This window comes from Lagopus leucura, unplaced genomic scaffold, assembly GCF_019238085.1.
Source record: "Lagopus leucura isolate 7727_CA_CO unplaced genomic scaffold, USGS_WTPT01 Super-Scaffold_100043, whole genome shotgun sequence".
Classification (NCBI taxonomy): domain Eukaryota; kingdom Metazoa; phylum Chordata; class Aves; order Galliformes; family Phasianidae; genus Lagopus; species Lagopus leucura.
The window spans coordinates 1,003,418-1,017,394 of record NW_024962290.1 but is presented as its reverse complement, the minus strand read 5'-3'; the positions used below and the strand labels follow the sequence as shown (position 1 = coordinate 1,017,394).

The 13,977-nt window shown below is 51.3% G+C and overlaps 2 protein-coding genes across 5 annotated transcripts in view; both read right to left on the bottom strand.

Moving 5' to 3' along the window:
- UHRF1BP1 (UHRF1 binding protein 1) overlaps positions 1 to 5,405 on the bottom strand; it is a 28,341-nt gene extending 22,936 nt beyond the window's left edge. For all 3 annotated transcript variants that reach the window (XM_042884129.1, XM_042884130.1, XM_042884132.1), the window contains exon 1: positions 5,330 to 5,405. In XM_042884129.1, coding sequence (XP_042740063.1) covers positions 5,330 to 5,373 — 44 coding nt within the window. In that variant the 5' untranslated portion in view covers positions 5,374 to 5,405. The remainder of the gene's footprint in view (positions 1 to 5,329) is intronic.
- A 4,258-nt stretch (positions 5,406 to 9,663) lies between these two features.
- On the bottom strand, positions 9,664 to 13,616 carry SNRPC (small nuclear ribonucleoprotein polypeptide C). 2 transcript variants are annotated; one of them, XM_042884447.1, is made up of 6 exons: positions 13,551 to 13,616; positions 13,243 to 13,285; positions 12,725 to 12,833; positions 11,597 to 11,689; positions 10,922 to 11,026; positions 9,664 to 10,023 (listed from the first exon to the last, which is right to left on the bottom strand). In XM_042884447.1, the coding sequence occupies exons 1-6, from the start codon at positions 13,556 to 13,558 to the stop codon at positions 9,899 to 9,901; spliced, it is 483 nt and encodes a 160-aa protein (XP_042740381.1). In that variant the 5' UTR covers positions 13,559 to 13,616; the 3' UTR covers positions 9,664 to 9,898. The 2 variants fall into 2 exon arrangements, with proteins under 2 accessions (XP_042740381.1, XP_042740383.1); XM_042884449.1 differs by having other exon boundaries at positions 11,597 to 11,686.
- Between the last annotated feature and the right edge of the window lie 361 nt (positions 13,617 to 13,977).

Below are 13,977 nucleotides of genomic sequence, written 5' to 3'. Positions count from 1 at the left end.
CAACCTATGGAAACAAACCTATGGAAACCAACCCATGGAAACCAACCTATGGAAGTCTGGAGAAGAGGAGGCTCAGGGGACACCTCATTGCACTTTACAGCTTCCTGAAGGGAGGTTGTGGTGCAAAAGGGTCTGGCCTCATCTCCCAGGCAAAGAGTAGGACCCGAGGAAATGGCAAGAAGTTGTACCAGAGGAGGTTTAGGTTGGACATTAGAATAAACTTTTTCTCTCAGAGGGTGGTCAGGCACTGCAATGGCTGCCCAGGGAGGTGGTGGAGTCGCCATCCCTGGCAGTGTTCAAGAGGCGCCTGGATGAGGAGCTACAAGATGTGGTTTAGTAGCTCGTGGTACTGATAGGAATGGGAGGGGGGTTGGACTAGATGATCTTGCAGGTCGTTTCCAACCTTGTGATTCTGTGATTCTAAACCAACCTATGGAAATAATCCTATGGAAACCATCCCCATAACTCCAGCTCTGCTGCACTGGGCAGGCAGCAATGTTTGGTTCCACCACAAGAAACCTGTTGAGCTCACCCTATTCCATCTGCAGAACAGCACTGCACCTGTCTGCTCGTTATCAGGTGAACTCAGCGCACTGCTGACGATTTCAAGGCAGCAGCACTACATAAAATCAACATTCTGTCTTTCCAAGCACCAACTGCTCTGATAAAAGGCCAGTCGGCTCAACAGCCCAAATCCAAGGGCAAAGGCACTCCCACCACAAAATGCCCAAAGCAATTCCTTATCAGCTCTCCCAGCTCCCAGAGCAGCGTTATCTGCTGCAATGCACTGTGATGCAGCTGCAGCCAAAGGACCCAGAAATTGAAGTCAAAGTGAAACTCTTGAGGACGACCCACGTTTCCAAGCAGATGAAAGAGACTGCAGCATTCCCCAAGGCTTCCTCCCCGCTCACACACCCAAAAGCACTCCGAAAACCTGAAAACGACTGCACCCCACATTAGGGGGATTTCTTACACTGCTGCCACCTCCTTTGGCACTTGGAGGTTGGTGAAGCAAGGCACAGGTTAACGGACGGAGGCAGGGATGCTGGCAGGGTGGAACAGAAGATTGGTTTTGCTATTTCCAGCTCGTTGGCTGGGAGCTCACGGAGGTTTAAATGGCGCTGCCCCATGAAGCCTGGAACACGAAACCTCTGCAGCTGCCAGGGAATTTCCCAGGACTGACCCTCAAGCGAAGCAACAGAGCACAAAGGAAAAGGAGGAACAAGTGCATAAGCAAACACAGCATTCCCAGTCCCTCGTGCTGGGCAGGAGCCCCGCTGCTCGGATTATTCATCTTGTGATCTGAGCCGCTTTTTTCTTTCCTAATGGCAGGAAATCCGAAGTGATGACATAATTCAGAGCCGGCTGAGCAGCGCCAGGCTGAAGGAGCCCCACAGAAATGAAACACACCAAGGAGAGCCCGTGCTGTGAGCACTGCTTGGTCTGCAGAGCACCGGCAGCTCGAGGAGGTTGCACTGCATCGCTGCAATGCTCCACCAAGCCCAGCTGCTGCAGGGAGATGCATGCAGCCTGAGCAATGGTAGTGCAATTTCTTTTTGCATAAGCAAAAGCCTATTTAGCATTCTGGAAAGGGCACATGTTGCTCCCTTGAGCAGAGGGGAAGCAGCTGCAAACACCTTGCAGCAGCAGCTGATGCATGTTTCATCAGATGACAGTTTGGCGGCCCAGCAGCCCTGATTGGTGTTAGAGATTACTTTCTGTGAAAGATAAATGTCACATCCTGTCATGCGTATGCTCTCCCTCCCCACCCCTGTTTGAACAAGGAATTAGTAGCTGTATTAAGTAACTACAACACCTCAGGCTTTTGACTTTGCATACAGAGTTCCTCAATATTTAAATCTAAACAAAAAGCCATGAAAAGGTACGAGCGAGATAAGAAAAATTCCCTTAAGGGGCTGAGTTCAGATGGCATCCAGCAAGGCACTGGGTCACACGGAGCCCATGCAGCAGTGCAGGCTTGGGGAGAGCGGCTGGAGAGGTGCCTGGTGAGACCTCACCTCAAATACTGGGCTCAGATCCCTGCAGGAAGGATGCTCAGATGAAGAGAAGGGAGGAGGAAGATGCACGAGTGTGGGGAGAGAGAGGAGGAGGGGAGAGCCCAGCAACACACAGCCACCAGGCAGGAGGCTCAGCAACGAGGTGACCCATCTCCTTTCTCGGGTGACAAGTGATAGGACACGAGGAAAAGGTCTCAAGTGGCACAAGGAGAGGTTTAGATCAGAATCAGGAAAAATTTCTGTACGGAGAGGGCAGCCAAGTGTTGGAAAGGGCAGCACGGGGAGGTGGTGGGCACTCCATCCCTGGGGGCGTTTGGAAATGTGTGGATGTGGCACCGAGGGACAGTTTGGTGATGAGACCTAAGGATCTTGAAGGACTTTTCCAGCTTAGATGATGCTGTGATTCCATTACCTGGCTGAACAGAATGCTCTGCAGATGGGAGACTAATGGCTGCTTTAACATCAGTTTTTACCCGCTGGCAGCTCTGTGCTTTCACTTAATTCCCAGCTACTTTAGGGCAATTATGGTCTTCTGCCGGAGAGATTTCCCTGATTTCTGAAGAACATGAAATCAGCTCCAGCTGAAACTGTATTGTTAGTGCCAATTGCAGAAGGGACCTGCAGAGGACCCTGGGACACCCAAATCATTTTATGGTCTGCAGATCTCATCAGCCCACTCTCAGATGTGACCTCCTTGCTTTTCCCCCTACCCACCACGCTCTTTCCATTTCTGGCAGTTAATTTAGAATCAAAGTCAGGAAATTGGAAGAAACTCAGAGGGTTCTTGCAGCCCGGATAGTGGCAGCAGGTCCTTCTAAAGCAGAGGGTTTCCAACACGTTGTTCTCACTGAAAATCCACTGCTTTGGTTGTCACTGCAAAGCCACAGCTGCAGCTCAGTATTTGAGCACACAGAGGACAAGAAATGAGAAGCAAAGAGACCTGAGATCTCCCAGAGAAGCAGGCAGTGCAGGTGGAGCAGAAGCAGCCCTTGCTTGCAAAGGACAATAAGAAGTGGATTTTTAAGACCAGGAAGGGATTCTGAGGTTCTCAGACCCATGTTATTTCAGAACAGCACACAGCAGCCTTATTCATCCCTGGCTAAGGCACTGCCTGCAACACCCACATACTGCTAAACTGATCCAGAAGAAGAAACGAAGGATACGCTGCAGGCTTCTGTGCCAGCAGGGGCTTTATGTGCTGCAGAGCTTACATGCAGCTGCAAACAGAAGGGGGAGAGGCAAAGCAATCCTGCCGAGGCCCAAAGCACCGGGAGCTGGAGGTGCTGTGCTGAGATGCACTCTGGTTTATGAGCGTCATGTGAAAGAAGTGTCATTCCTCCTGGCTGCTATCTGACCTACATTTACACTCATCAAAGCATTACATCGTGTAGATGGTACGCAACTGTTTTGTTTTCTAGGATATTTTTTTAGTTCTGCTCCTAAAACTTCTTTCATTTATCCCCAGAGGTGCAGCATGGCTCTGCAGCTTCTTCCAGGCCTCATCTTCCTCTGCGCAGCACCTGCATGGAGCAGCAAGTGAGAGTGGAGGGCAGGATGGATGGCTGTGCTGCCCTGCGCCAGCCAGATACAGCTCAGCTCCAGCATTCATCAGGATGCCCGTGGAGCCCCAACCCTTCATTCAGCAGCTTCCAAAGGTGGGGAAGGAGGAAAACAAAGCAGCCAAGGGAAGCGAAGCAGTGATGACAGAGAAATCCCTGCCTTCCCCACATCCCAGCTCACACACAGCTGCTCTGCCACCAGTGGGGAAACTCAGCCTCACAGATCCCTGCAAGCAGCCACGGGGATCCCGTCGGACACTGCTGTGATTCACCCGGTCTGAACAGTGGTGTGAAAGAGCTCCTTCATACTTCCCTCATCTCTCTGCCTCTCTGATCCCTTCCTTGCAAATCTGCAGAGATAGAAGAAACAAAAGCCGCTCCACACATAACACAAGGAACGAGGAATTGCTTCATATGCAAATAGAAAGCTGGATGAGCGGTGAAATTCTTCCAGGCAAATGAGCACAGCAGAAAGAAAAACCCAAAGGGAGTGTGAAGCAGAGTTATCTGCAGCAAACAGAACTGGAATGGAAAAACATCCTCTTTTTAATACAGTATCAGTGTTCAAAATGCGCTGCTGCAAAGTATCTGCAACATTTAAGTGAGAATGAGGCAGGATCAGACCAAGCACCCCCAAATACGTTCTTAAACTCCAGGCAAAGCAGCAGGGAGGAATAACGCTCAGCTCTGCTCCAGCCTGTAGGAGCTGCTGCTCTCATCCACCTCTCCTTGCTAGCAATCCAAAGGTCGGGAGGCTGATCCATCCCAGATCCATCCCAGTTCCATCAGTGCCATGCTTTGAGATGGAACAGCACAAGAATCCTGACGATCCGTGATGTCAGATGAGCAGAAATTCATTAGAATGCAGCAAAGCCAGCAGCAGGCCCTGCTGCACACAGCACTGAGCAGCACTGAGCCCAAACCAACGCAGATGGACACCCCGTGGAGCTCAATTCAAGTCTGCAGGGATTCCTCTCAGGATCTCAGTGCCTCCCCTCAGCTCCAGGGAGGGACTTCCAGTTTTAATCCTCACTCCAGCACCGATCCCATGGAATGCGGGGTTAGTCTCTATGATCTCGTGCCCCTCAACGTACATCTGAGTCTCTCTGCCAGAGGCACAGAGTGGCTCCATCACCCGCAGCTCACAGCGCACACAGAAGTCATCCCAGGGATGGGATGCGGCCCTGCAGGGACAGACTGAGAGCTGGGAAAGACGGGGACACAGGACGGCAGGGTCTGTGTGACAGGGGAAGGGGAAAGGGTCTCAAAGAGGGGAGGATTAGGTTGGATATAAGGAAGGTTTTGCGGCCAGGTGAGGCACTGCACGGGCTGCAGGGAGGCGGTGATGCCGCGTCCCCAGAGACCCCAGGGGGCTGTGAGCACTGATGGAGCTGCGGGCGTGCAGGGATGGCTTTTAGAGATCCCTGCCGACCCCAGCGGTCCTGCAGCTGCTCAGAGCGCTGTGCAAACCTTGCCGCTCCGCACCTCCGCGGGGAAACTGAGGCAGAGGAACCAGCCAAGGTCAGCGCAGAGCCAAAATAAAAAGCCGCCATTCCCACGGAGCTTCCAGCTCCCTCCTCCATCCAACCTCACCGACGCGAGCAGCCCCTGAACGCCGCGCATCCTACAGCTCCGGGACGGCCGAACCCCCCCGGGACGAACAGCACGGCCATCGGGACGGACGGACCTCGTGCCCCCCCCGCACCCCTCCCGCACATCCCGGCCCCACGGGGCGCTCCGCGGACGCCTCACCGGGACAGGTGCTTCAGGATCTGCTTCTTGATGATGGCGGCCATGCCGCGGCGGGGGGGCTGGGGGAGTCGGGAGGGGTCGGGGGGGTTCAGCGCTGCGGCCGTCGGTCCCCCATCGCCGCTCCTCCGCCGCTCCGCTCCGCCCCGCCGCTCCCGTCCGCCCTCTGGCGGCCCCGCGCGGCCCCGTCCCCGCTGTCTGCCCGAAGGGGCGGCACCGCGGGTGGAAAAAACGCTTCTGGAGCCGTTCCGTGCGGCACGGGATCGTTACGGTCTGGAAACAGCGCCGAGACCTTCAGCCCGCCCCGCTCCGCGCCCCGCTGACCGCGGCCCTCGGTGCCACATCCCCGCATTTCCCGGCCTCTCCCAGGTGTAGGAATGGAACGTTGGTGCTGCGTTTGATATTAAAAAGGGGGAATTGATTGAGGGAGTAGAGCACAGTGTGTTTGTATTTTGTAACTTGTCCTTAGAAATGTGATGTGAAAAGGTAGAAATGCCATCTATGTTGGTAACATGCTTTAGGAATACAGCTGCTGGATTACGTGATCAATTCTTGCTTGCAAAATGCAGTAGTTTTTAAATGTTGCAAATAGTGTAGGTATAGTGTGATGGACTAGAGAGCATGTTGCAGGGCTGTTCTGTTTGGATAAGAGACCCTCAGCAAAAGAAAAACAGACTTATCAAACATCAAAGCAGGCAGGGCTGCACACTGGCTGGCTTGCCTTGCTCTGGGCAGGTTGGGGTGCAGCAGGCAGGCATCAAGGCCCTCTGTCCTCCTTCCAAGCTTATCTGTATGCAAGGACGAGCAGATGTGCAGAAACAGCGACCGAGTGTTGAGTGAGCAAATGTGAGAAGTTACTAATTAGCAATACATGCTCAGCTGCAACAATTGATGTTTAGCCAGTATCTGTGTGTTCAGCTGAGCATCAGGAAGATCGTGATCCTGAAGCACTCGGCCAATGAGGAACCAGGGGAGAAGAAGATAAGCGTCGAGTAATAGGGCATTAAAGATGGAATGCTGTTTTCTGGGTGCTCTCCTGCCTGCAGGAGGCCCACCACTGCAATTGTGAATAAAATCTGCTTTATCAGAGATACCGTCCTGATACATTATTTGGGTATTTCCAACACAGGGACGGTGACCCACCGCCCCCCAGCAGCACATGCCACTGCAGCACCATCCCTAACGCCCAGCCTGCCCCTGCCTGGTACCACATGAGGCCATCACCTCCCGTCCATCGCCGTTAGCTGGGAGCAGAGGCCGACCCCCACCTCACCACCACCTCCCTTCGGGATACGAGGTCCCCCCTGAGCTCCTTTCTCCAGACTCAGCCATCCCAGCTCACCATCAGAGCCCTCGTAGCTCCATGCCCACCTGCAGCACCCCGAGGTCTCTGTTGAAGGAGTGGCTCAGAACGCAGTGCTGAGGACAGGCGGTCACCTCCTGCTCCTGCTGGCTGCTGACACAACCAGGCTGCCATCACGTTCTTGGCTGCCCAGGCTGTCAGCTGACACCTCCAAGCCCTTCTCCTCCGCACAGCTTTCCAGTCACTGCCCCAACACAGCTCTGCATGGAGCTGCTCTCATCGAAACGCAGGACGTGGCACTCGCACCCCTTTGGCCTCAGCCCAGCAGTGCAGTCTGTCCAGGTCCCTCTGCAGGGCCTTCCTCCCCCCAGGCACATCAGCGCTTCCTCCCAGCTCGGTGCCATCTGCAGACTTCCAGAGGGTGCCTGTGTCCAGGTGGAGGCTGGTAATGAGGGCATCCCCCAGGGCTCCGTCCTGGTGCTCTGTAACACCTTCATTGATGACAGTGATGATGGAATGCAGCGCACCCTCAGCAAATCTGCTGACCACACGAAGCTGAGTGGGGTGGTCAACATGGCAGAAAGAAGGGATGCCATGCAGAGGGACCTCAGCAGACTCAAAAGGTGGGCCTGGGTGAACCTGATGAGCTTCAACACAGCAAAGTGCAGGGTTTGGCACTTGGGCCATAGGAATCCCAGGCATTTATACAGACTGAAAGGAGCTCCTTGAGAGCAGCCCTGCAGAGAAGGACCTGGGGGTCCTGATGGATGATAAACTGAATATGAGCCAGCAGTGTGTGATTACAGCTTGGAAAGCAAATGGGATCCTGGGCTCCATCAGCAGAGGGGTGGCCAGCAGGGACAGGGAGGTGATCGTCCCCCTCTGCTCTGCTCTTGTGAGGCCCCATCTGCACCACTGCGTCCAGGACTGGAGCCCCCAGTACAAGAAAGCCAGAGAGCTGTTGGAGAGGGTCCAGAGGAGCCACAGAGATGATCAGGGGGCTGCAGCACCTCCCCAAAAAGACAGGCTGAGGGAGCTGGGCTTGTTCAGCCTGGAGAAAAGAAGGCTGCGGGGTGACCTCATTGCAGCCTGCAGTACCTAAAGGGAGCCTACAAACAGGAGGGGAATCAATTCTTGGAAAGGGGAGATAACAGCAGGACAAGGGGAAATGGTTTAAAGTTGAGGGAGGGAAGATTGAGGTTGGATGTCAGAGGGAAGTTCTTTGCTATGAGAGTGGTGAGGTGCTGGAACAGCTGCCCAGAGAGGCTGTGATGCCCCGTCCATCCCTGGAGGTGTTCAAGGCCAGGTTGGATGGGGCCCTGGGCAGCCTGGGCTGGTATGAAATGTGGAGGTTGGTGCCCTGTGTGTGGCAGGGGGTTGGAGCTTCGTGATCCTTGAGGTCCCTTCCAACCTGGGCCATCCTGTGATTCTGTGGTGCACTCCATTCCCTCATCCTGACCATCAATAAAATATCGACCAGAACAGGCCCCAGTGCCCACCCCAAGGAACACCACTGCTGACCAGGCACCAGCTGGATTTAACTCCATCCAAAACTCTCCAGACCCAGCATCCAGCCAGTTCTGGACCCAGCAGACACCCATCCAAGCCTGTGGCACCCAGCAGCACAAGGGAAGCTCCTTATGGGGTCCAGCAGCTCCAGCTCAGCCAGCCATTATCAGCCAGCACTGATAGGAGCAGGGCAGAGCCAGGAGCACCCAGCGCTGTCGCAGAGCTTCAGGCAGCTCTCAGCTCTGTCTTTATTAGCACTAATTGCTCACACTGCTGGAGGTGCAGGGAAAATCCCTGAGCAGCTTCACACCTCGTTCTGTATGAGCTACCTCAGGACAGCCAAAACCAGCCTTTGAGAAGTAGTGCTGAGTCCCAAAAGCGTTCAGCATAAAACAATTGCTGGAATTAAAATAATAATAATAATCTTAGAGCAGTTTCTGTGCTCCTTCATTTATGCTGCATTGCTCTTTGGACAGCAAGTTACATTTCACATGCTGGGGGATTTCATACTGTGCTACAAGGGAGTGCTTTGCTTCCAAGGCTGTGCTGAACAAAGAAATCCTTCATAAATGCTTGTGCTGTTCTTCAAATAAGGCACTGGAGCATTAAACTGATCAGTCAGTCCTTCACCAAGGAAGCCACGTGCTTTGTACTTGGCTGCATACGTTGCTTTAATCTGATAGCATGCAGCCACCCCACGTGCTTTGTAGACTTGAAGGCATGAAAAATTCCTTCCTAAAATACCACCTCGTATCAATGATTCAACTCAGAAAAGGAGCCCTTGCAGAAGTGCTGACCAAACACTTCCCTGCAAGATAACTCCCACTCTTTCATGTTAGATACAAATATGCCAAGAATGAGTTGGAAAATTCCACCTATATAAACAGACGACAACCATCGTGCACAGAGCAGGTGGTTATGCAAACAGAATAAATTCTTTGGATTCAGTTAGAACTGTATGCTTGCATTAAGCACATGAAAACCACAAAGCCCTCTGCACCAACAGAAGGGCTTTGGTAATTGTCTTTAACCCCACATTCCTTCCCTGAAGAAGAAACGTGGGCATCACCACTGCTGCCTCCACAGCTCTGATAATTTGATGACACGTGACACACAAACAGCAAATTAAAAACACACTTGTGAGTGGCAAAGCGATGACTTCAATCCCTCACTGCAAGCCGTGAGCTTCTAACAGCATCTCTTTGCTTCTCACTATAAGGAATCAACATTTTATTAAACTCATCCTGCTTCGTTAGGAATTAACACCGATTAACGTTAGTTTCCCCAGTTAGGGAGATGACTGCAGACCTTTTTGACATCACTTTTGTAAATTAAAACCATGCCTGCTTGTTTTGAAACAAGAATTTCTAGTCAAAGAAAGCAGAGTCGTTCCTCTCTCAAGGGGTGTGATGTGGAAGTCGACTCAAGGAAAAAAGAAACCTTAAAAAGCAAAGTGCAGCACAAGTGGAGAGGGTGCAGCGAAGAGAGACGTCCTGCCATGCAGAAAATCACAGCAGCCTTCAGGTGTTCCACACATAAACCAGCTTCAATGTTTTATTTCAACAGGGAAACAAACCAAAAACCAGACCAGTTACAAAAGCATCACTCCAGTGCGCATCTAAGGCAAACAGCCTGCAATCTGAAATAAGAGCAGATCTCATCTACACCCTGCTTTCATATAAAACCCTTGGGACGTAGGACTACGGCATTTTAGCACATGGAAGAGCACAACATGAAAAGAACCAGAGGGCTCCACGTCTTTATCTGTCTGGACGGGTCATCCCTGGCCGGGTTGGCACCATCATGGGCCGCGAGGGTGGCCGCATCATTGGGGGCCCTGGCATCATTGGCATGTGTCCTCCCATCGGGGGCCTCATCCCTGGAGCTATGAGAGGAAAGAGAAGACATCAGAGGAAAGCTCTCAGGATCAGCAGCTGCTGGGAACATGCAGGTTTCCTCCCCAGACAGCTTTCATTTTTAAGTGTCATCGGGATCCAGAACACAGGGGGATGGGTTACGTTTCCCTGAAGGATATTAGAAATTAGTAGAGGAAGAATCACATTTCTGAGTTATGTGTCTGGCTTTGACAATATTGACTGACAGAATTATTTCAGCTACTCCTAAGAGACGCCAGCTCCATCACTGAATTGGAAAGTTCAGTTGGAATAAAGTGCTGCAAAGTCCTCCAGTTAAGGGTGTTTGCATAATGCCTGGTGTGCTTCTTACAGCTGGGGAACAGCATTGCCAAAGGACATCAGGTGCTTCACCAAAAAGCAGAGACAGTGCCTTCAGTGCAGCCCCTCCATTCATTGCCCAGCAGCCACTGTGCTGCCTGTGTCACAGAGCATTATCTACCAGACTTGCAGCACCTGCAGGTGCACTTCACTGCTTTTGGTGTGCATGTGTGTATTCTCTTAGATTTGCTCCAGTAACTGAGTCAGTAAAACGTCCTCTGAGAATCCTTCAAATGCCAATAAGCAGAATAAAACATTTCAGTTTACCTTTTTGAGGTAAATTGCTTCTCTGGAACACATTACTGCAGGACATTTTAAACAATAAGCTTCACCTACTGCTGAAGAGCATCTCTAGTGCAAAGATGAGAGCGCTGCAATCATAAAGCTGCTAAATAATTAAAGGCTGTGCTGTAAGACTAGAGGTAGAAGAACTGCCATTTACCACAGCAATAATTCCAGCAGGACTCATAAGCGCTTTCGACGAGCAGTAAAGGACAGAACAGAACAGGCTGGTGACTGCTAATCACAGAGAATTATTTTCCCACTTACCAGGTCCAACTGGCATCATTCCTGGTGGGGGTGGGCCCATCATTGGCATCATTGGTGGTCCACCCATGTGGGGGGCCGGCATCATGCCAGGCCGCGGGGGGCCAGCTGGACACACACAGATCAGTTAGGTGCTCTCCTCAGCAATGTGCCATTTCAAACAGTTATTAACCTTCACAGGAAATGTCAGCAATTCCAATAACTTCCATTGTTTTACAACTGCCTGCCTTCGTTTTCAGTTTCAGCTTTGACTTCAGGTGCCAGATAGAGAAGCAAAGAATAGCCCAGCTATTATTTCCAACTTTGCATATTTAATGCAAGTAACTGCCACAGCCAGGCTCTGCACAAAGGGATCTCAACCATTTGCCAATCACAGGGCAAAACAAGGTTATCAATCTTACGTTATTATAGAAAAACCCCACTGTGCTGGAAGTTTTCATGGTTATCTGCACAGCAGCTATCAAGTAATGAGGGAGCACACGATTCTCTTGGTGCACTCAGCATTACTAAGGCACAACAACCCGAAGATCTTGCAGTGCATTCCCTTACATTCCAATATTCACGAGCTCAACGCTTCCTTGCTCGATCCCAAGCTAAGAGGACTTTTCTTGGCAAGCCCAGGAAACACAGAACGCTGCTAAAGAGGTCTGCCATTACAGCCCAAAAGCAGGGACTTACGGATGCTGGGAGGCGGTGGGATCATGGCTCCTCCAGGAGGTGGTGCTGAGAATGGGGTCGGTGGAATTTTCCCTTGCTGAAATGCAGCCGCTACATTGGGGGGGAAAAAAAAAAGAAAAAAAAAGAGAAAGAATCCCAGAAGAAAACACAGTTACTAAGCAGAGGAAGCTCCTGCCTCAACGCTCCTTCCCACGGCCAGCACTCAGAACATACTTAGCGTCGTGGTGCAACTCATTTGTTCTTACTCTGGAACAAATCCCTGGTTTACACTGCTTGTCAAGATGGAAGCACCTGATATTCCTGAAGACAGTTATTACAGTAATTACTCCAGCTGAGACTAGAGAGCTCCATGATGAATTTCACACACCTACTGTAGTAGATAGCAGAGAAAATATGTCACATGATTTGCAGCTGTAACTTTTCACCTAGGATCATTAGATTAATCCATGTTATCTTGAGAAAAAGCAGGTGACAAAAAGCACGGAAAATATCTAGTGTGAAAGGGAAAAGAAGAAACTCAAGAGACTGGAGTTGATCAAAAAGAAGGCCAAAAATGCGACAGCTGGAAGCATCTAAAGAAGAAAGTTGCCATTAAGGTGAATTTGGCACTTCTATTTATCCCATTCAGACTGAAAAGAATTTGTATTAGGGAGACAGCTTAGAGGAGATGAATCCCCAACACTGATAAAGGAAACTTTATTGAAGCCTACAGCAGTGAGGGAGGAAAACAAAAACAACCAAGGACACTTTCACTATCAAAAAAACTTGACCCTAAGGGTGTTAGTTTACAACTCAGCAGCCTGAGATAGAAAGTCTAAATCACTGACCACAGGCCTAGCTGTGCGCTCTGGCAGCTCATACATTATGAGCAGTGCTAAAGGTGGGTGTAACCACAACCACCTCAGCAACACTAAAACTTTAACTGCTGCAGGGCCCATCACACAGGGCTCCATCTGTCACGCAAAGATCACGCTGGGATGAGTTCAGATTCTAAGTCACATTTTCATTTGTGTTTCACAGAATAACCAGGGAAGTTATGTTGAATCAGCACAGGAAAAAAGGAAGGAAAGCACTTAAAGACAGAAGCAAAAGCAAAGCACACCAAGATCACAAAAGGATTCGTCTTACTTGTTTTATCAATCAGGCTCTGAGCTTGTTCCTCCATCCATTTCTGATAGTAGTCTTTCACATTTTCTTTGTGCTTTCGGCCACTGCAGTGAGTTTTTCTCACGGAGGGCTGAGAAAGATCACATAAACCTAAAGCTCACAAAACACCACGTAACACCACAATTTCTAGGAACTTTGACACAGCTATCTCCTTTGCAAGCATAGAACAGATTGGTTTTTGTGTGCAGGGAGAGGAAAAGTGCAGCACAACCGTTATATATAACTGCCTTATATATAACATATATATAACTACCATGATCAAGACTCAAGTTTGAGCACAAAGCATGCTAATGCTAAGCCAGCTGCCTCCTACTAATATAAGAGTTGTTGAATATTTCTGGCACACCTATTCCTCCTCTTTCTTTCTTTCTGCTATGACAAGCAAGCAGAACACCTCAGCATTTCAAATAACTTGCTTTTACTCCGTGCAAGTTTCACTTTGGTACAGTCAGAACCAAAGATGAAGGCTCAGTACTCACCGAATCATGGGTGAGGTACGTGTCACAATAGTCACAGTAAAACCTGGCGGGAGAAAAGGACCCGTTAGCGACGGCACCTCACGCTGTGGCTGTTACAGCACAGCCCTCCACAGCCGCAGCACAGCGGCTCTCAGCGCTCTGCACCACCGGGACCCACCCTCCATCTTCCCACACTGCCAGAGAGCGGAACCAACGCGAGCTCCTAACCCCCCCGCTGCCGAACCAGGCGGCTTCGAGCCCTAACAGACCCCAGAAGCCCACAGCCCCTCCCGAGGCCGTCCCGCCTTCCTGCCCGGTGCCGCGCTCACTTGGGCATGGTGCTCCCCGCGCGCCGCCGCCAGGAAGTGACGCAATCAGACGGCGACACGGCAGCTCCTTCCGTCACGTGACCCCGGCGAGCCCACAGGATGCTCGGCGCGCTCTCGACGGTGGCGCGAGAGGGACAAACGATGCAGCGCGGCTGCTTTGCGTTTCCTCAGCGCTCGGAGCAGCGGGATCCCCGGCTCTGCCCGTATCCACATCTGTGCTTGAATCACTAAACCACAGGGTCATGAAATGACCCGAGCTGGGAAGGACCGTAGGGTCCAACCCCATCTCAACGCAGCACTATCCAAACCCAAACTCAATGGCTGAGAGCAACGTCCCAATACCCCTTGAGCTCTGGCAACTTGGAGCTGTGTCCACAGCCCTGGGAGCCGTGCCAGTACCACGAGTGAGGTTCCCAGGCAGTGGTGC

Coding starts and splice junctions, on each gene's coding strand:
- SNRPC (XM_042884447.1), bottom strand. Junction 12,834..13,242: donor CGTACCTCACCCATGATTCG/GTGAGTACTGAG, acceptor GATCTTTCTCAG/CCCTCCGTGAGAAAAACTCA. Junction 11,027..11,596: donor CCCACCGCCTCCCAGCATCC/GTAAGTCCCTGC, acceptor GTGTGTGTCCAG/CTGGCCCCCCGCGGCCTGGC.